This window comes from Mustela erminea, chromosome 6 (genome assembly GCF_009829155.1).
Source record: "Mustela erminea isolate mMusErm1 chromosome 6, mMusErm1.Pri, whole genome shotgun sequence".
NCBI classification, from domain to species: Eukaryota; Metazoa; Chordata; class Mammalia; order Carnivora; family Mustelidae; genus Mustela; species Mustela erminea.
The window spans coordinates 84,604,182-84,625,830 of record NC_045619.1 but is presented as its reverse complement, the minus strand read 5'-3'; the positions used below and the strand labels follow the sequence as shown (position 1 = coordinate 84,625,830).

Below are 21,649 nucleotides of genomic sequence, written 5' to 3'. Positions count from 1 at the left end.
CTCCCTCAAGCCATAACTCTGAATATTAGGTTTCCACCGTTTATCTTTCACTTTCCGACTTCCTAACTGGACCAGAATCCAGCTTTTTCCTTCAGTCTCTTAAATTCATCACTCTCTCTCTTCTTCCCCATGGGAAAGGATCTCCTGATTTAGACCCCTAAGTAACCTAGCCTTGGCTTGGGAGGAGTGAGTAGCAACAGTGATGCAGCGAGGGCTCTCAGGGAGATGCAGCTAGCCAGGGTAGGCCACAGCAAGGGCTCTGCACTCATACCCTACTCCTGTTTTTGCCTCTCCGCCCAGCCTCTTCCAGTGTGGCCAGCATGCAGCTCCAGTTCTTAAATTCCAGGCATGGTCCTGGAGCTTGGGATTCTCACCTCAGTGCCCACTGCCTCATCCCCACTTCCCGGTTCCCGCCTCCGCCGCCAACAGCCTGCAGCCCCCACATCGCCCCCGCCCAGGCTTTAGCTCCAGCACCCGGCTGCCTCTGCTGCAACGGCTGCCATGGTGATAGATCTCGCGAGAATTGCCGCTCGCTACCGCGCAGTTCTCGCGCGATCGGGGAGGTGGGAAGTATCCCGGTCTAGGGGTGGGGGTGCGCCGCACAGCTCCCGTCGCCTTCGCGGCTTCCGGTGCTAGGTGGAGGAAAGGAAGGAGGGAGCTGGGGAGCGGGGCCGGGGGAGCAGCCTTGCCGAAATCGGCGTGGGGGAGTCGGAGGGAGCGGAACCAGTGCCGAGCAGAACCTGCGGGGGCGGAGGCGGTGGCTGTGGCGGCGGAGCTGGGAGCAGGAACAGGTGAGGGTCTGGGGAAGGAAGGCGGGTCCCCATAGAGGAGAGGCTCGGGGTGGGGGCTGAAGAGACAGACACCACCCCACCCCCCGCCCCCGGCACAGCCGGCCATGGAGCGGTGTGGTCTTTCCCACCCGAGAGCTCTGGGAGGGGGCGCCGGGCCAGTCTCTCGCCTGCCCCCACATTTGAAGGACGCGGAGCTGCCGTGGGGGTGGGGGGCGCACACGAATTTGTGCTCTGCCTCGCACGCGGGGGCGACCCGGGCTGCAGTTAGGTTCCCCTCGCCTGCAGGACCCGCCTTACGGGGGGTCGGGCTTGAGGTGGAGGTACAGTCCAGAGGAAGGTGATGCGGGGGCGGAGATGACTGTTTTGTATCGTTTTCCTGTTAAAGGGCTAGGGAATGCCGCTTTTTCTTATCCTCTCTCCTGCTCCACCTTAGTACTAGGAGACCAGAGCCTTGCTGCAGTGACACCCTGTACTCCCTTCGTGGGGCAGGAGTGCGTAGGGGGTTTAGGCATCAGTCTGCCAGGCACGCTAGTGGGGCACCCCAGGGGCACTATTCCGGTAGAGGTTGCGCTTTGAGTCTTGGGAACCGCACGTTGGGAAGAGGGCAGCAGGTGGGGAGCGGGCGGAGGAGAGTCAGAAGACGGGGGTGGGGGTGGGGGGGAGATCAGATCTTTGCTTGGAGAGCAGAGGTGGTGCCTTCCTGCCCTAGGCAAAGCGGGGGCGGTCTCACAGGAGGAGGGAGCAGCTTGTCGCTGGCTCTTAGTTTGTGTCTTCCAATCCGCATTCTTCTTTAGGAAGTACCAGGATTCCCGGAACAGAAAATGGAGCCATTGCTTACACCAATGTTTGAGGGAAGGAGGGGGAGGTGGGGTTGCCTGTTAACCCGGGCCACTTGCATAGCAAAGTGATAGCTCCTCTTTTGGGGGAGTTCCCTTCTTTCTGGGTTTTATTACAGCCGGTCTCCCTCTGACCAGGCCAGGAGGAGTGTGGTATGTGGTCAGGAATGAGAAGAAATAGTGAGGTCATACAGTTGAGGGAGAAGCGTAACTCAAAACCTACCTCAGTGCTGTTGGATTGGGTCACCCCTGGTCTATGGCATGAAAGTTTTATGGCTAGGAGATCTGCTGCAGGAGTCTGATTGCTTGGTCAGTGCAACAGGAAAGAATCTAGTCTTTGCATACTTTTCTCCACTGGCCTTAATCAGCTGGTGACCATCTTTGCTGCCATTTTGTCTTGAGCTTCTCAGGGTAAGTGTCTCCACTTAATATGACTGGAGTGGAGCAGTGAATTGGGTTTTGCCCATTAGACCTGAGTTTGAATAACATGTCTCTGGAAGCTCATTTTAAGGAAGAAACTGATCCACAGAGGTCACCTTTTCACAGAATGAATCATTGACCTTGGATTTAGCTGGGAAGGGTCCCCTGTGTATCACACATTTACATGCTTCCTGCCTCCCAGCATAGAAAAATTACTATTATTATTACTTTAAAGATTTTATTTATTTGTTAGAGAGAGAGAAAGCATGAGCAGGGGTGGAGACAGAGGGAGAAGCAGGTTCCCTGCTGAGCAGAGTGTGTGATGCAGGGCTTGATCTCAGGACCCTGGGATGGTGACCTGAGCCGTAGGCAGCCAGTTAACCAACTGAGCCACCCAGGCGCCCCACAGCATAGAATTATTACCTTGCATCATCAAAAATTTTATGTGTAAGTCTTGTTTTTACGAAGAGATGAGACACTTTGATTGCAGGGATTGGATTTTATGTTGTATCTCCCACAGTGCCTAACACAGGCCCTAGGATGAATACAGGATGTGGATGGAGTGAACTCAATGAGCTTTTGGAATAAAGTTTGAGGAAAGAGAAAAAGGTGGTTTGGTTGTCAGGGAGAATGCCTGGAGATAGCTGAGTGAGGGTACAAAGGCCCTTAAGCAGTGTAATTAAGAAATCTTGGTCTCTCTACCTTCCTAAGAGGCACAGTACAGACATGGATAATGGAAACTAAGACACATAAAGAAAAATATTACTAGAACACAAAGTCATTATCTATCTGAAATCCCAGATCTCCTGCTTCCCCATCATGGGCAAAGGGTTCTCCATCAGATGTTAAGTCCTTCAGAGTATTGTCAAAATTGAAAGTCTGGAGGTGACGGAGGAGAGAGCCAATGTATGTATGTAGTGCCTGGCACAGAACTGGTGCCAGTGAATGGTAGCTGCTATTATTAAACTGAATGTAATATAAAGGAGGGGTGACAGCAGGCTGGAAAGAGTGGAAGTGAAGTCTCAAGTGCACAAGGATCATATTGTGTGTGTTCATTTCTGCTGCTCTCTTTTGCCCTGGAGTCTTAATAAGAGGAAATGGACTCAGAGGGTAGTGGGTGGGATTTGTTGCTTGAAGTAGGAACTTCTTTAAAACCAGGTTTGTTAAAGCTGAGTAAATAACAGGGAAATTGTGGAATCTGCTTTCCCGTACATCCTTAAGAATGGATGCCAAGCAGCCCAAGACTCAAAGCATATCACTGTTTTTGGCTCTCCTCACCATTTTTGTTGTGGGTCAATTTAGAGGCAATATGTTGTGGTTTTTCAGAGGTGGACCTTGGAATCAGACAAAATTGGGTTCACATCCTGCCTCTGCTAATTACTAGTTTTATGAGTTTGGTGAAATTACTTGTCCTCCTTTAGATTCATTTTCCTCATCAGTAAAGAACATGATAATGATAGTGCCTACTTCATAGTATTGGCATGTGAATTAAATGAGATAATCTATGTAAAGTGCTTAGTACCATACAAAGCACATAGTAAGCCCCAAATAAGTGTTAGTTGCTATTAATAATCATCATCATAATAGTAATAATAATATGAGCACTTAGGGCTGCCTCAAAGGAGAGGAGGTTGACAAAAGAGTAACTTGCCGCCTGTGTAGAGGGATGATTGTTACCATGACTTTCTTTGCTGGTCGTAGGCTTATGAGCAATGAAATCTTTTTTCAGCATCAGCTTCACAGAGGCAGCTCCTGCTGCCTGAGTGGGAGGTGAAGCTGGAGCAAGGCAGGGGCCCTTAACCATCAACTTGGATGCAGGGTAAGGATGTGGGGGCTCAAGAATAGTGTTCATGTTAGAAAGTCAGCATGAGGGCTGCCTGGGTGACTCAGGGTTAAGCCTCTGCCTTGGGTTCAGGTCATGATCTCAGGGTCCTGGGATTGAGCCCCGCATCGGGCTCTCTGCTCAGCGGGGAGCCTTCTTCCCCCTCTCTCTGCCTGCCTCTGCCTACTTGTGATCTCTCTCTCTCTCTTTCTGTGTCAAATAAATAAAATCTTAAAAAAAAAAAAAAAAAGGAAAGTCAGCATGATTGAAGTAATGGTTGACTCTTTTGCACAAGAGCACTCTAATTGACCTAGGTCAGGGATTTAAATTCCTGGGTCCCTTTACCTTAGGTCTCATTCAGTATTTCAGCATCCTCCATTTCCTGGGCCACTCTTTTCATTTAGTCATATCTCCTTTAAATGTCTGCCTCTGAGTATGTTTCAGAATGTACTGTATTAAGGCCCAGAATTGTGATGTCTGTGTAATTCTATCTGCTATACCTTTCCAGCATCTGTCACAAATACAGGTAGAGTGCTAGGAAAGCTTTTTGATACTGAAAAGACATGGGGAGCATTCAGAAGTTCCACAGATGTTTGAAGGCTTGCATTATAGTCTGGGAAAGACCTGATTGAGGTAGGGATTCCATGAACGTTTTAGAGCTTTGCATAGGACTTTTTTTTTTTTTTTTTAAAGATTTTATTTATTTATTTGACAGACAGAGATCACAAGTAGGCAGAGAGGCAGGCAGAGAGAGAGGAGGAAGCAGGCTCGCTGCTGAGCAGAGAGGCCGATGCGGGGCTCGATCCCAGGACCCTGAGATCATGACCTGAGCCGAAGGCAGAGGCTTTAACCCACTGAGCCACCCAGGCGCCCCTGCATAGGACTTTTACAAAGGATCTGCTGTGCCATATGGACCAGAAGGGACATGGTTTGGGATTTCATGGATCCACCATTATCATTATCACCATATTCCTGAAGAAAGGTGAGATGACTGGGTGTAGCAGATCTCATCCTACCCTTTAGCTCCTCATTACTGATGAGAGCTTGGTATAACCTTTCCTTTATGAGCTTTTACACTAGAGTGTCAGGCATGGATGTTTAAACTTTAGCATGATTTAGGATGCAGGAGAACATCTGCTTTTTGTTGTAGTGGTTTTTGACCCCCCTCTAACTCTTCTGTAAAAGCAATTAAACATTACCTTATATAAAGTCTTATTTGAAGTCTGATATGTTACGTGGATAAAAATGGGCTGCTCTGGTGGTGGTGTAGAGGGGAGGAGCATAATTAGAGCCTCTTATATAGTACCCCCATCCCCAAGCCTGTGAATCCCATCTAAGGAACCCTAGAGCTCTGAGAACATAGCAACCATTTCTCGAGTTTGTCAGATACAAGAAAAGGATCAGGGATCATCTATAGAATACTGTCTTCCTCGAGCTCAGAAATATTTTACCACCATCAGTGGAACCATACTCCTCAAAAGCAAGCATGTTAGTCACCAGCTACAGATTAGTCATGGTGCTGGGGACATGAAACATGAATAAGGCATGGTCCCTGCTGACAAGGGGCTCATAGTTTAGGGAAGTAATTCCTCAATCTTTTGTCATCATGGCATAAACAGAAAATGGTAATAGTGAGACAGACATAGTTCTTGCAGCCTGAGATGACTGGCCCTTGGGCTTTAGCCACCTTAAGCCCTGCCTAGCCATCCAGTACTGATGGGATGTATGACAGACCTGTAATGCATTAAAGGCACATTATTTGGGAACTTTTAGCTCTGGAAAGCAAAACAGACAAATATGAATAAAACATACTAAATCCTAGAGTAGGAGTGTGTTTGAGGTGCTAAGAGATAATCGGTAACTGTTATTCCCCAAGCTAGTCAGTTTCCTGTATTCTGAATCCTTAGACTGCTCTGTAATGGTGGGCCTTGTCTAAACCATAGCATCCTGTGTCATCTGACCACCAGCAGCTCCATTTTGACCTGTGAAGTGGGAGCCAGATTGGAGCAACATTTATTAGGGCTTTAGGATGACTACTTGTGGAATTTCAGTGCTTTTGTAATTAAGAAAGCATAGTGAAACATCAGAATAGTAGAATCCACAGGATTTAATGACTGATTAAATACAGGAAGGAAGAGTAGATGAGTCAAAGATGATTCCCAGGTTTCTGGCTTGGGTGATCTGGTGGCACTTCTTTAGCCAAGAATTACAAGAGGAACAGATCTGAGATTGAAGGTATTTGTTTTTATTTTTTATTTTTTGTGTTTGTTTTTAAAGACTTTATTTATTTGACAGAGAGACAGGGAAAGAGGGAACACAAGTAGGGTGGGAGAGGGAGAAGCAGGCTTCCCGCCAAGCAGGGAGACCGATGAAGGGCTCAATCCCAAGACACTGGGATCATGACGGGAGTTGAAGGCAGACGCTTAATGACTGAGCCACCAAGGCACCCCTCTTCTTTGTATTTTTGAAAGATTTTATTTGAGAGAGAGAGACAGCATGAGGATGAGCAAAGTGGGGGGAGGCAAAGGGAGAGGGAGAAGCATACTGCCCACTGATTAGGGATCTCACCGCTCCCTGGGCTGATCCCAGGACCTTGAGATCATGAGCTGAGCAGAAGGCAGATTCTTAATCGACTGAGCCACTCAAATGCCCCAAAGATATAATTTTTTAGATTAAATTTGGATTTTGAGGTGCTAAAGTATGAGCTCAGGAGAAAGTCTGGGCTGGGTATTTGGGAATCATCTGCACAGATAGTAACTGAAGCTATAAGAGAAACCAAGATCCAGGATGACAGCAGTTAACTGGCTATCTACTCAAAGAGCCATTCTTCCCCTTCCTGCTTCTAACAGAACCCCAATGTGTTCAGATATTGGGGAGGGGGACATAAAGATACCCTTCCCCAGCCCTAAGGGATGTGGGCATTCCATTTCCCTTGCCAATGACTGAGTCACAAGTGGTCATGTACTAATTCTAGCCAATAAGATATGGGGAATGTCTACTGGGAGCTTCTGAGGAAGTTTTCCTCAATCTTAAAAAAAAAAAAGACATATGGCAACATTCTCTTTTCCAACTTCAGATGTTTATGTAGAAGAGTGAGATGCTGGAGTGATTCTGAGAGCATGAAGAGACAGACATAAGAACTCTAGGATGTCAGAGCAGAAAAATGGAGAAAATTTGGGTCCTTAATAATGCTGTAAAGCTGGTAGATTAAAAAACCAAGTGTTGGGTTCCTGGGTGGCTCAGTGGGTTAAGCATCTGCCTTCGGCTCAGGTCATGATCTCAGGGTCCTGGGATTGAGCCCCTATCAGGCTTTCTGCTCAGTGAGGAGTCTGCTTCCCTCTCTCTCTCTGCCCGCGTCTCTGCCTACTTGTGATGTCTCTCTGTCAAATAAATAAATAAAATCTTTAAAAAAACAACAACCCAAGTGTTCTAGCTGTAGATTCCTGTGTGTAGGGGAATATATATAACACAGTTTACCATTTTGACCATTTTTAAGTGCACAGTTGAGTGGCATTAAGTACATTCACACTGTTGTGCAACCATCGCCACCATCTATCTTCAGAACTTTTTCATCTTCCCAAACTGGAACTCTGTAATTGTTCTTTTTTTTTTCTTTTTGTTAAGATTTTATTTATTTATTTGACAGAGAGAAACACACACACACACACACACACACACACACACACACACACAGAGTGAGAGAGGGAACACAAGCAGAGGGAGTTGGAGAGGAAGAAGCAGGCTTCCCGCTGAGCAGGGAGCCCGATGCTGGACTCTATCCCAGGACCCTGAGATCATGACCTGAGCCGAAGGCAGATGCTTAACCCACTGAGCCACCCAGTGCCCCAAGAAACTTTGTAATTGTTAAATAATAACCTGCATTTCTCCTACCTCCAACTCCTTGCAGCCACCATTCTATTTCTATCTCTATGAATTTGACTGTTCTAGATGCTTCATATATATGGAATCATACAATTTTGTCCTTTTGTGTCTGGCTTATTTTACTTAGACTTCAAGCTATATGCTTTAATAAATTTACATGTCGTTGAAGCCCCAGGTGCGTCTTTTGTCTTTTGCAACTGATGCTATTCTAACTGATGTATCTAGCGTGAGTCAGTACAGTGGACAGGAGAAAAGGCCAAAGGCAGAAACTTGGGGTGCATCAACATTTAAAGCAGTGGGCAAAAATGAAGGCCAGGAAGGAAAATAAGAAGCAACCAGAGTGACCAAAAGGACATCAAGACAGTAAGACAGCATAGATACTAATGAGGAAAAAACCTTAAAAAAAGCGGGAGGGGGGGCACCGGGCTCAGTGGGTTAAAGCCTCTGCCTTCGGCTCAGGTCGTGATCTCAGGGTCCTGGGATTGAGCCCCGTATAGGGCTCTCTGCTAGCAGAGAGCCTGCTTCCCCCCTCTCTGTCTCTGCCTGCCTCTCTGCCTACTGTGATTTCTCTGTCAAATAAATAAATAAAATCTTTGAAAAACAAACAAACAAAAACACAGGCAGGAAGGTTAAAGGCTGTAGACAGGGCAAATTAAAATAAGACCTGAAAGTGGCACCTAAGTGGCTCAGTCGGTTAAGTCTCACTCTTGGTTTCAGCTCAGGTCATGATCTCAGGATTGAGATTGAGCTCCACTGCGGCTCCACACTCAGTGTGGAAACTGCTTGAGATTCTTTCCCCCTTCCTCTCCCTCCCCCTCTCCTTCCTCCCCATCCTCCTATTCCCTCATACACCCTCGCTCTCAAATAAACAAAATCTTAAAAAGCCTGAGAGATACCTGTTAGACTTAGCTACTAGACAGTTGATGCTATTCTTACAAATTAAAACATAACCAATTAAAATTAGGCTCTGCTTAACTCAATTAACGGTGTTTAGGCTCAGGCCAGAATCATGCCAGTTTTCCTTCTAGTCTGAGATGACTTCAGTACAGAAGAACCTGAAAGGAGGCCACATTATTAAGAAATGAAGGATCAAACTTGCCTTGTCTGCTTAGAGAGGCCCAAGCATCTGGGAAGGGTCTGGATTTTCCCATGGACAGCTCTTTTTCTGTGGACAACCAGCAAGTGAGTGAGTCAGAACAGAGAATCTGGTCTGTTTCAGAATACATGGCCAGATAAAAAAGTGATGAGATAAAAACTAGACTCATTTGTTTCTGTGGAACATTCCGTGGCACTGCCCTCTAACCAAAGTTGCCCTATTCTTAGAAACTGACCAGCTTACAACCATTCCATCTCCTGATATTCCATGGCTCTTCCAATGCCTACAACTATAGCCTGGAATATTCAAAACACTATGTTTTTTTTTTTTAATTATTTTTTATTCTTTTTTTAAAAAATGATTTTATTTACTTATTTGAGAGAGAGAGCAAGAGAGCTTGCTCATGCGCAAGGCTGGGTACGGGGGTGGTGGGGAGAGAAGCGGACTCCCCACTGAGCAGGGAGCCTAATGTAGGGCTCAGTCCCAGAACTCCAGGATCATGACCTGAGCCTAAGGCAGTAGCTTAACTGACTGAGCCACCTAGGTGCCCTGTTTTGATGTTTCAAATCTGTCGTTTTGTTTTTATTGCCATCTGTGGTTAAGAACTTCTGATTTCTCAGCTGTATTAATGTATCTCCCACATGGGCTCTCTGCCTCAAGTCTTTTCTCCTTTTAATTTATATCCTAAATGAATGTCAGAATGGTCCTTTTTAAAAAAAAAAATTTTTTTTTTTAAGATTTTATTTATTTATTTGACAGACAGATCACAAGTAGGCAGAGAGGCAGGCAGAGAGAGGAAGGGAAGCAGGCTCCCTGCTGAGCAGAGAGCCACACATGACCTGAGCCGAAGGCAGAGGCCTTAACCCACTGAGCCACCCAGGCCCCCCCCCCTTTTTTATTTAAAGCAAGCTTTAGACCCAGCATGGGGCTTGAACTCACAACTGTGAGATCAAGACTTGCATCCCTGGGGCGCCAGGGTGGCTCAGTGAATTGGGCCTCTGCCTTTGGTTCAGGTCATGATCTCAGGGTCCTGGGATTGAGCCCCACATCAGGCTTCCTGCTCAGCGGGGAGCCTGCTCTCCACCACCCCCCCATGCCTGCCTCTTTGCCTACTTGTGATCTCTGTCAAATAAATAAGTAAAATTAAAAAAAAAAATAGTTGCATCCTCTACTGACTGAGTCAGTTAGGTACTCACAAAGGATGGTCTTCCTAAAGCACATACTTGATCATGTTATTCAGTGTGGCCTTTAAGGCCCTTCATGATCTAGTTCCTTCTTACCTCTCCATTGTGGTCACTTCCTTTTACTCACAATGTGGCACCCAAATAAACTGACTCCAACTGCACCTGGCTTGGCTAGTAAAAAGTGCTGCCTCTAATTCAAGTCTTTATGCCTTTGACACACTGTTCCCTCTCCCCCACTCCCTCTTCTTTATTGTTTGATTACTTCCTGTTCTGTTGGGAGTCCGCTCAAGGGTGACCTGAGAATCGTGTCTGGGAATTGCCCTTTAGCCTTCAGTCTTGATGAACTGCTCTAGTTTTCTGTCCCCATAATACTATTTACTTATTTTATACTTAACCTTCATGCTGTTCTGTAATTCTCTGGTTGCTAGTCTTTCCCTCTCATTGACTGAGTTTCATGAAGGCAGAAGTTGTCTTCCTTTTTTTTTTTTTTTTTAAAGATTATTTATTTATTTATTTAACAGAGATCACAAGTAGACGGAGAGGCAGGCAGAGAGAGAGAGAGAGAGAGATAGAGGGAAGCAGGATCCCTGCTGAGCAGAGAGCCCGATGCGGGACTCGATCCCAGGACCCTGAGATCATGACCTGAGCCAAAGGCAGCGGCTTAAGCCACTGAGCCACCCAGGCGCCCTGTCTTCCTCTTTTTATCCCTAGTTCTGTATACTCGATAATTGCTTAGTGAATGGATGGAAGCTGCCATCAGAAGCTATTTCTTGGGTTTGAGAAATCTCTGAGTCCAGAAGAAGTCATTGAGATTCTAATCTATTAGTTCTTGTGTGCTTGTGATTACAGTGCTCTTGAGACAAAAACTTGGAAAGTTTATAGAGGTCACAAGCCAGCTGTGCTAAGGAAACTAAATACGGGCAGAACCTGCTTTTGTTTCCTTATATTTTATTGGGCTGCTCCATTGGCTTTACTAAAAATAGCATCTCTATTAGTGATATCTCAGTGTGAAAATGGTCTGGGAACAAAGCTGCTTTTAGCGCACCCTGCCTGGCAGCAGAGGGTTTGAGAGACCTTGGTCTCCTTTTCCCTGGACCCATGTAGCCTGAACAGGAGGAGTAGGTGCCAGGTCAGAAGTCCCCTCAGAGGTGTCATCGGAGGCATGGCCGAGTCAGCCAGCAGAGTTAGGTGAGTGTGACTCTCAGAATCACCTGGAGAGTAAGGCAGGTCAGGATGGCTGAACGGTCCCAGCAACAGCCTGCCTCTCCTGGGGGGGTGGGAGGACTGGCTCGGGGGCGGTAAGCTGTCATCAGTGAGGACATCCTCAGATGAAGCTTAAATCAGGCAGTGTGCTTGATTGAGCTCCTGCTCCACACTTTAGGAGCTCTTCTTGTTATTTGTACCAGTGATAACAAAGTTTGTGGCTGTAAAATAGAATGTTGAGATATACTTTTTTCATCATAGGGATATTGCCGTAGCCCATTTTTCATCTGAAGCCACTCATCTTCAGTTTTGACTGCCGATTCTTGGTTTCTCACAGCCCGTGGAACCCTGGCATTTTGCCCTATCGACACAGGAGTGCCATCTGTGGTAGAAGAGAGTAACTAGAGGCTGTGCAGTACATAGGAAACAATCCAGGGTTTATTTATTTTTTTTGCCATGCTGCTTCCCAGAGCTTTTTTAGGAATGCAGTATGGGTGAAAGTGAAAATTGGCTATATAACCCAAGAGGTGTGTTCGTGACACAAAGCTGTAAGTTGCCACCATCCTTGTGGTAGAGGCAACATGCTAGCTGGTGATAGGGACAGAGAAGTCCAGGACAAGAGAACTAACATCCACTTTGGAATGCTCATCTGAGTCCAGTTCCTGATTATATTAAAGAGGAGTCATAATGTCCAGTAATTTCAAGGCGTGGTGCTGCTGCCAGAGGACATGCAGTGACTACGTGGGCATTTCATCAGTTATCCATCAGGCCCATTGCGTGTTCAATGGCAGAAAATTCCACCGATTTTGGTCTTCTAGTTCTTTTGTGGTGTTTCCAAACCAGTCTTGGGGTCAGATACGGTGTGGAAGATGACCAAGAATTGACAGGATATCATAGAAACCAGCTGTGCATTACACAGAGAGACCAAGTACTGCTAGCGCAGAAGAAATGATAGGGACATCCTCAGAGGAGGCTCAGATTGGCCCATGTGCTTGGTTGAACTGCTATAGAGGGCTTGGTACTTGGAGTGGGGACAGATCCAAAATAAGTAAAAAGCATAGTCCTTGCCCAGGGAGAATACAGTTAAACTGTAGAGACAGTAAATGTACAGACTTCTGAGAGAGAGAGAAAGCTCCATGAGGTAGTATGTGCCACATGAGTGGCTCAAATAATTCAGGGACATGCCAGGAAAGAGAAGTGAGTATAACACTGGGATCGGCTTTTGAACCAAGACGTTAGTATATTAGCTTAGCAGAGAAGCAAACCAGAGGACAGTGTGTGCATGTTTTGGGGCGAGGGGTTTTTGTCAGCCACTCGCAGTTGGTAATCTCTCAGTCAGCAGTTGCTTCATTCATGAGGACAGCAAGATAAATGCGAGGTGTAAATTCAGTTTGAAACCTGGGCCAAAGCCTATTACCAAAGCCTTAAAGCAAAGTATCATCTGGAGCTGGAGAAGAGGAGACCTGAGTAGGAAACAAGATAAAGACCAGGAAGACTTGGGGAAGGTTTAAATTTCTGGAGGTGAGGGTGGCAGAACCAGAAGTCTGACTACTACAGATTGCCAGGGTTGATGGAATCTGATCTTATTAGCTGGGCAGAGGTCCCCTCTTGCTTAGGGATCTTCCGGGATCTGCCTGCCTCGGGTTTAGGCAGGATGGGCAGGGAGGATGGCTAGTGGGCGACTTGGCTGAGGTTGAGCCCTAGGGTTGAGCCAGGTCCTCTCCCTGGGGTGTGAGCCCTCTGGGTCAGGGGCAGGGCTCATCTGAGGAACCTACCAGAAGCACCACGCCTGGCTCATTAGTGGATGTCTGGGAAGGCCTTTGAAGATGAAACACTCCATAAGCAGTCATTGTTTCTGTTTTTTGGACAAACTAGTACTTTGGTCTCCAGGGGCTGTCGATCTGGCTCCTCTGTACTAGTCTGGAATTTGCTGCAAACTGAGTAGAATAGGAAACAAACAAACAAAACTGAAATAGTTTTTGAGAAAACAGCTCAGCTCCCACTAAACCCCCATGCTTTAGCTTGTAAACCAGATTCCTTCCCATCCACCTTTCACATTCTTGGGTTTGGGTGCACTCTGTCTTGACCTGTTCCTTCGCCTGCTGGGTTTGGGGTGTGTGTGTGTGTGCCTCTAGTTCCCAGACTCTATAGAGAATGCCAGCAGCTGGCATATGGTGATTGCTGAATAAGCTGCCCGCTGACACATGTCTTCTGCAGGCACAGAGAACTGGCTGGCATGGGCGATTCTGAACCCCCTGTTTCATTGTCTCAGATGCATTTCTGTGGCTGTCTTGTGCCATAGAGAAGGGAGGGAAGAGGAGAGGGAATGAGTGACTCTAGGATTCTGTCTTTGGGGGCAATAGGTGGGGTGGGAAGATGGGCATTTTGTAGCTTCATAGAGGTTCTTACTGCCATCTTTGTATTTTCTGCAGATCTTAGTTAAGATCCTAGTATGCATGAGGCATAAGCTTCCAGTGCATCTAAGAGAGCTGCTTAGTAAGGTCAGTATTAGACCCTGGAAGTTTGAGTTCATTTGTTCAACTGCTATGTACCAGGCACTCACTATTCAAGGTACTGGGAACATAGCAGTGAATAAAGTAGATAAGGAGCTGACATTGTAGTAGGAGAAAAATGGTATAGCAAGAAACAAATATGTGATGTATCCAGTGGTGCTAAATGCTATGAAGAAAAATGAGGTGGGATAAATGGGGTGAAGAGTGATGTGTGTGTGTCAGAGGTGGTTGTGAAGGTCTCGATAAGGTGATCCTCCAATGGATACCTGAAGGAAGTGAGGGGATACTCTGTGAAGGTTCTCTGGGAGAGGAACATTCAGGGCAGAGCAAATAGCAAGTATGAAAGCTTTGAGGCAGGAAAGTGTTGGGAAACTGAAGTGGAGTAAGCCAAGGGAAAAGTAGTGGGAGAGAAGCAGGGGAATGCAGATTGTCAGGACCTGGTAAGCACGGTGTGGCTTTGGATTTTACTGAAAGGAAGATAAGAAGCCAAGAGAGGGTTTTGAACAGAGAAGCAGCATGACCTGATTTTGGTGTTAAAAGTAGTCTGGCTGCTATATGGGGAATAGACTGAAGGGGGTTAGGGAGGAGGCAGGGAGTGAGGTGACTGCCTCATTGCAGGTGAGAATGTGGAGGAACTCTCCTTGGATAGGCCACGGTGAGCCTGGGAGTGAGGGTTAGCATAGGTGCTCCGTTGTATGAACAGGGCACAACTTGACCTTATTTCTTCCTGATTAATTTTGGTGTGTGGAAGGAAGATGGAATTGTAGGCATATAGAAAGGGAAGAAGTGGAGTCTCTTGATTGAGCATGGACCCTGGGAACCTGACAAGCCTGAACTTTGTCAGGAGTCACAAAGAGCCACTCCTCATTCTGCTCCTTCCTCTTTCAGCCTTTCCAGGAGTCTCAGGGTAAGGTTGGGGGAGGGAGGGGCATTCATGGTCTTGCAAGGCCTTGTATGGTATAGAGTGAGAGAATTGAAGGGACTTCAGAAGTCATCTAGTTCCATCCCCTCCATTTATAGGGGCAGATATGGATAGGGAGAAAAGCTCATCCAAAGTCCCACAGGTACATTGTGGCAGAACAGGTGTCCTGTTTCTGCTTCCAAAGACTCAGGATGTGTCTGAGTGGGACTTGATTTTCATAGCTTGCTGTGAATTTCAGCCATGACTTTGACAAATCCCATTTACATGAAATCCTGACTAGCAGATGGTGGTAATGAATGTGTTTCTTTGCCTAGGATCGTGTTCTCCATACCAGGGCCCAGGCCAAAACCAGACTGCCACTGCCCGCACTTGAGCCCTCCTGTCCTCAGAAAGTGGTTGCTGTGATCATGGGTAATATTTTCGGAAACCTCCTGAAGAGCCTGATTGGGAAGAAGGAGATGCGCATCCTGATGGTGGGCTTGGATGCTGCAGGGAAGACCACCATCCTGTATAAGCTGAAACTGGGCGAGATTGTCACCACCATCCCCACCATTGGTAAGGACACAGCTTAGATGGAGGCTTTTATGCCAACAGCTCGGCCAGGCAAGGGCCTATTCCTAGATCCTCCACCTGGCCACCAGGCAAGTCCATGCAACTTGGGGGGATTCAGGGAAGGATGGTTATTTAGCTTACTAGCAGGTGCTGGGGCTGCCGTTTGCCCACCTTCCCGGGCCCTCTCTGATGCGGGAACTTCCGCAGCCTGGCACTGAACAGTTGCCCTCAGGCACTGAGCTAGTTTGTTCTCTGTGTTGTTTAGAAAGCGGGTGAAAGGCTTTGATGTTCCTGCCAGAGGCCAGGAGTTGTTTCAGTTTAGATCCTCAGTGGCCCTGATCCTGGTTAAGACCTGCCTGTGCGAGGGAGAACGTTTGCCTTCCAGATGGGGCTCCGGATCGTCTTTGTCCACTGGTTCTGCATTTGGGTCTCCAGGACTAGAGCTCACTTTTTTTTTTTTTAATTAAATTGATTTATTTATTTTCAGAAAAACAGTATTCATTATTTTTTCACCACACCCAGTGCTCCCTGCAGTCCGTGCCCTCTATAATACCCACCACCTGCTACCCCAACCTCCCCCCCCCCCCGCCACTTCAAACCCCTCAGATTGTTTTTCAGAGTCCATAGTCTCTCATGATTCACCTCCCCTTCCAATTTACCCCAACTCCCTTCTCCTCTCTAACACCCCTTGTCCTCTATGGTATTTGTTATGCTCCACAAATAAGTGAAACCATATGATAATTGACTCTCTCTGCTTGACTTATTTCACTCAGCTCACTTTTCCCTCATTGTGTTTCCCAAGGCCTACATTTTAGCTGCGGCAGACTGCGATGACTGAGGTACAGGAGTGGGGCTGAGTCATTTCTTTGCAGGAGGGAGAGGCAAAGACAGAATGAGCGGAGGTTAGCTCACGTTACCAAGGGGATTGTGAACCTCCTAACTGGCGTTCCTGATCCTCTTCCATTTTTTCTCTAAGGTTTTCTTTTTGGCCTTTAGGCTACTAGGTCAGGGGATACTAGGCCTGAGGAAGCCTTAGCTTTCTTTCCTTTGCTAGGACCAGAGCTGTGCTGGGGGAAACAGAAACAAACGACTGGGGTATTGTTTGCAGGGGTATTTGTCCACTGCCATTGTCTGTTTTTTTCCAAAGGGTTCAACGTGGAGACAGTGGAGTACAAGAATATCAGCTTCACAGTTTGGGATGTGGGTGGCCAGGACAAGATTCGACCTCTCTGGAGACACTACTTCCAGAACACCCAAGGTACGGCATACGAATTGCCCAGCTGGGCATGGGTTGGTTTGGTGTGAGCAGAAGGTGTGGCTGTGATTCTTGGTTTTGGCCAACCAGTCCTCACCCTGCCGCAGCTCCTAGAGGTGGGAGAACAGGAGGAAAGGGAGCACATATTTGGAGGGTGTACAGAGAGTGGTGTTGGCATTTGGTGGTAGGGATGAGGGGAGTTCATCTGCTGTCTTACGCAGCCCATGCTCTGCCTCCCTAGGCTTAATATTTGTGGTCGACAGTAATGACCGGGAGCGAGTAAATGAGGCCCGGGAGGAGCTGATGCGGATGCTGGCGGAGGATGAGCTCCGGGATGCAGTACTCCTTGTCTTTGCAAACAAACAGGTGAGACTTCTCCCCACCCGTGGATTTGAGGGAGATCAGCCTGGCTATGGAAATCATGGGTGCTGGGGCTCATTGTAGGGAAAGCCCTGTGACTGTGTTGTGAATTTTGGAAGTGGGAGGATTATGATTACCTGGCTTATTGATGTTCCTCTTCTTGTCCCCTACCCAGCTTTAGTCAGCATTACTTCTGTCCTCAAGGATTGGGGTGGGAGATACCTCAGATCCCTCCTTTATCTTTCCTGTTGCAACTGCACTCACTCCTGCAGTCAGACAGACCTGATTCTTTGTCCAGTCTGAATCACCTCTTCACTTCCCTATCAACCCCATATTTGGTTTGCAGCTCCCCAGTGGAATGACCTTTAGCGCATAGATCTATGGTTCTGGGATGATTAAATCCAAAGCAGCTTTTTCGGACCTGGGTTCTGGTACCTACAATGAAGGAGGAGGAGAGGGTGCTGGTACACATTGCTTTGGTAGATTGGTGCCCTAGAAGCCTTTGAAAGATCCTGAGCCTCCTTTTTGTGTGTCTCCCTCGTGCTCCAGGATTTGCCTAATGCTATGAACGCTGCTGAGATCACAGACAAGTTGGGCCTGCATTCCCTGCGTCACCGCAACTGGTACATTCAGGCCACCTGTGCCACCAGCGGGGACGGGCTGTACGAAGGCCTGGACTGGCTGGCCAATCAGCTCAAAAACAAGAAGTGAGAGCCAGACAGCCCTATCCGACCACCCCACCCACCCCTGACGCACCTACTGTCTCCCTGCCCCAGCCCTGCCCCTTCCTTCCCGTTGCCAGTGTGGCCAGGGCCCTGGGTATCATGTCCGCATGCCCAACAAGAGCCTTGCCCCCCGCCTTCCCTCCACTCCCCTGTCCATGACCAGTCCCCAGTTGCTGTCCTGATGATGAATCATTCCAATTTATCGGATTTAAAACAAAAACAAGGTTGTTATGGTTTCATGGGTGGCCCCCCCCATCCTCTGGGGTTTGGGAGGGGTGGTGGGGTGGGGTATTCTCTCCGTTCGCTTCATTTGGCTCTGGTTGCTGTGCTCTTGGCATCTCAGTCTCTTCCCTCTCCCCACAGCTCCCTCTCCTACTCCCCATCTTCCTTTCCTTCGCCCCTCTCTTCCTGTTCTACATGGAAATTGCACGGGCCTCTCTGTGTGTGCGTGCGTGTGTGCGCGTGTATATACGTGTATAGAGAGATGTATATGCAGGGGGAAGGGTGGAGGGGTGGGGGGAGACTCAGTGCTGGGGGCCAGGTCACACTGCCCACTCCAGTCTATCATTTGCCCCTCCCGTGCTGGTGAGATAAAGGGAAGAAGGTAGAGGCAGGAGGGTAGAGGGAAGGCTGCCGCAGTGCTGCACTGTTTCCTCTCCTCTCTGTGGGTAGATTTTTCTGGATGATAGGACAGATGATGGATTTTCCACCACCGTCTTTCTTGTACCCCTCTCTCCACCCCGTTCAGGGCAGGGGGGTGGTGTTTATAGCTAGATGACTGTTCCCAAGGAGATGCCATTCTGCCCTGCCTTGCCAGTGAGAAGGAGAGAAGAGCCCACTCACTCTTATCAGCCCAGTATTCAGCTGATCCTCCTCCTCATCCTTAGATCTGTTCCTCAGGAGCCTGTGAGGAGAATGGTGAAGGGGAACAAGACCATGGGGTATGTTTGGGATCCAGGGCACGGGGCGGGTGGGCCTCAGGTTTTCCGTCTTCATCCTTTTGTGTTGTTAGGAGAAGGTGAGGCATGGATCAGTCTACTCTTGCCTTCCCATGCCCCCCCTTCCTCATCTTCTGCTCTCGGGGACTGGGTGGTTCATCTGTCCTTTGTCAGAGTGTCCTCACGGTAGTAGTCCTGCTGACCTGACCAGGGCTGGCTGGGTGGTTTAATGGGGAGCAGGGGAGTGAGGGTGACATGGCAGGCCTCAGTTTCAATTACCCTGTTCTCCACTTCTCTCTTTTTCTAGTCTGGGATGTGCTGAAGGCTGAAAATCTTCTTTTCTGTTTTTAGACCCTCAGACTATCCTGCTGTCCCTCCTCACACCACCCCAACAGTTTTCTTCTGCCCGTTTCAGCCCCTTCCCCTGAATCAGTTGAGGCTTGGAGTGGAGGGAATTAGAACTCTGAAGTAGTTGTTGGTGCTGGTGGGATGTAGTGGTCTTCAGGGTCCTCCCACCATTATGTAGTTGTTCAGAAACTGCTGCTACTGCGTTTCTCTGTTTACAGGGGGCGCTTGTCCCTGAGGTCCTGGCCTGGGTCCTGACTTTGCGGTTTCTATGAAGCCGTGGCTTTTCTGTGGGCTCCCGTGTGTGCTGGCTGCGCCCTGAGCTCCAAAACGGCTGCCCATGACCTTTCTGCTATGGTCAGGACCCAGGCCCCCGTCCCCTCCTTCCCCCACAACATGACTGAGGGGCCCCTTCCCAGAAGGACTGTCCCAAGCCCACCCCATGTGGCCAGGTGTCCTGCCACCTTTGTCTACAACAGGCAGATCAGTACCCCCACCCTACTCCAGGTTGAACTGTGAAAGAGAGGTTCCAGGGGTGTCTCCCTCAGTGCCAGTTCCTTAGTGATGTACTGTTTACCCAAGATGCAGTGGAAGTGTGCAGGTCTCCTGATCTCTAGGCCTGTGTGTGTGTGTGTGTGTGTGTTTGTGCGCGCGGGCGCGCGCGCGTGTGTATTTGGTGGCAGGGGTAAGGGGAGAGGTGTGCTGGAGCTTCTAGTTCATTTTAACATGTATTCACTCCCCTGACCCCATGGATGCTTTCCTCTGGCCCTTTCCTTTGCCTCTGCCTCTGTTCCCTCTTTTTTTTTTTTTTTTTTCTCCTGCACTTGTTGCCTCTCCCCTCCTGAATTCTTTCCTTTGCCTTCTCAGCTCATTCACTGCTGTTGCCTATCTGTCTCCCCTTTCCTTGTTTCGTTCCTACTTAGGATTCTCCACTCTTGGTCTCTGCAATAGCTGAGGATTTTGCCTCTTCTCCTGCCTCCCAGTCTGACCGTCCCTAATTAGATGGCAGCCCCAATTATGTTTTTCTTATTTAAGGCCCACCCCTACCTTGTTTTGGGGGGCTCCAAAGACCAGTGGGCCTGAGGGTGTTAGGCAGCAGCCTTGGATGTTGCCTTGGTGTTGCTCAAGGATCCATCCAGCAGGGGGCAGTAAGTGATCGTGGTAGTGTCCTTGGCTGCTAGGCCCTTGGCAGGGGTAGTCCTTGCTACAGTCCCATTCTCCTAAAAGCTCTTTTTGGATTGGGTTTCTCATTCCATTTTTGCCTGCTCCCTCCCACACTCTCCTCTGGTAGATTTAATTTTATGCTTTCCTCTGTTACAGCCTTTCTTTTCCCCTAGAGATTCCCCTCTGCCTCCCTCCCCTCCGAAGTTTGTTTTGTGGTGTTACAGTGGTAACTGCAGTCCTGGTTTTTCTCTTCTTTTTTTTCCCCCTCTGGAATGTAGACTGTATATGTTTAATAACTCACCTTCTCTCTCCTTGCCCAAAATGTGGGATACACGATGACTGTGACCCTGGTTGGAAATTAAACTTGTTTTATGCAGCTTTGGAGCAGACCTTCATCCTTGATGTGCAGCAGCCATTGGGCAGTATTTTAATCATGAGGGTATTCCTATCTCTGGTCCCTCTCTCTAGACTGCTCCTTCTCTCAGCAGAGGGGTAAAGGGTACACTTGACAGGGGGAGAGTGAGGTTATGGAGGGACTTAGGCTTATTTCTACACTGCTTACTATTTTTCCATCATACTCTGAAGGGGAGCCTAAATGAATTGGGCACCAAAATGTGAGGGCTTCGTGACTGTGCTCTTTTAGTTGTAAAGGCTTTCATCCTATTCTTAGCCTTATTTATCACCTGTTGGTAGTCATTAGGGACTTTAGTGGCTAGAGGGCCCTGAACTTGGAGTGACCCACCCTGCCTCCACTCTCAGATCTCCCCAGCCCTGTGCAGTCAGGGGCTTCTAGTTGGAACAGTGTTCCCTCATCCATAGATTGGAGTCCCCTCACCAAACTATTTCTAGACTTTAGCAGTGAGTAAACATGAAGGGTAAAGGTCTGGATAGTGTAGTGAACTTGATCCTCCTTACAGCTATGGCCCTGTATCACCTCTGCTTCAGGCATGCAGTTCCCCATTGTCAGGATGCCAAGCCTCATCCAGAGATTCCAAAGTGTCCTGAGGGAAAGGACAAGCCTCTGCCCTCCCAGCCCACTCCTGCCGCTACTCTCTTCCTCTCCTGCTACTATTGTCTGGCTCTAGGACAAGAAAGAGATGGTGCTCTCCTTCCTTTGGTGGGTGAAGTCTAGGTTAGTTAGGCAGGCGTTCTTCACTCTCACCACTTTCTTAAGCTTTGGAGACAGAGACCTTCCAATCCTGACGTTATGGGAAAGAGACAGGATTTAGGCATACGGTAAGTTTGAGAGCCCCAAGTACCAGTGTGAAGAAAATCATTTGTATTCAGTTACGTCTGTGCTCCTCAAAAGTCCTGCTTGGTGACCACAGTTACTGATGATAACACCTTTACCAAGTGCTTTATTTGCACATTAATAAGCATATTCTTTCTAGTACTATAGCCCATCATAAGATAGTGATAATGGAGAGGACTTTAGCTGGATGGCAGGTCAGTGGGTGTCTTTTTGACTCCTGAAGAGGATGACCTAGTCCATTTTGCCCCTCACTGCTCCATTTAAGGTGCCAGGAATGGGTTGACATCATCTGATGTCAGAGCACAGTCCCTTGTGGCTGTTGCTTAAACTTTTCAGCTTCTTTTAGGGGCACATGGTGGGATGAGGAAGAGACTTAACCTGGAAGATAA

The 21,649-nt window shown here is 48.0% G+C and overlaps 1 protein-coding gene across 2 annotated transcripts; it reads left to right on the top strand.

Annotated features, from left to right (window-relative positions):
- Nucleotides 1-547: 547 nt before the first annotated feature.
- On the top strand, nucleotides 548-20,390 carry ARF3 (ADP ribosylation factor 3). 2 transcript variants are annotated; one of them, XM_032348066.1, is made up of 5 exons: nucleotides 548-791; nucleotides 14,984-15,224; nucleotides 16,369-16,479; nucleotides 16,718-16,842; nucleotides 17,386-20,390. In XM_032348066.1, exons 2-5 carry the CDS (start codon nucleotides 15,077-15,079, stop codon nucleotides 17,545-17,547), a joined length of 546 nt encoding a protein of 181 aa, XP_032203957.1. In that variant the 5' UTR covers nucleotides 548-791; nucleotides 14,984-15,076; the 3' UTR covers nucleotides 17,548-20,390. The 2 variants fall into 2 exon arrangements, with proteins under 2 accessions (XP_032203957.1, XP_032203956.1); XM_032348065.1 differs by lacking the exon at nucleotides 548-791 and adding an exon at nucleotides 13,676-13,735.
- Nucleotides 20,391-21,649: the final 1,259 nt, after the last annotated feature.

Coding starts and splice junctions, on each gene's coding strand:
- ARF3 (XM_032348065.1), top strand. CDS start 13,691: ATGAGGCATAAGCTTCCAGTGCATCTAAGAGAGCTGCTTAGTAAG. Junction 15,225..16,368: donor CACCACCATCCCCACCATTG/GTAAGGACACAG, acceptor TTTTTTCCAAAG/GGTTCAACGTGGAGACAGTG. Junction 16,843..17,385: donor TTGTCTTTGCAAACAAACAG/GTGAGACTTCTC, acceptor CTCGTGCTCCAG/GATTTGCCTAATGCTATGAA.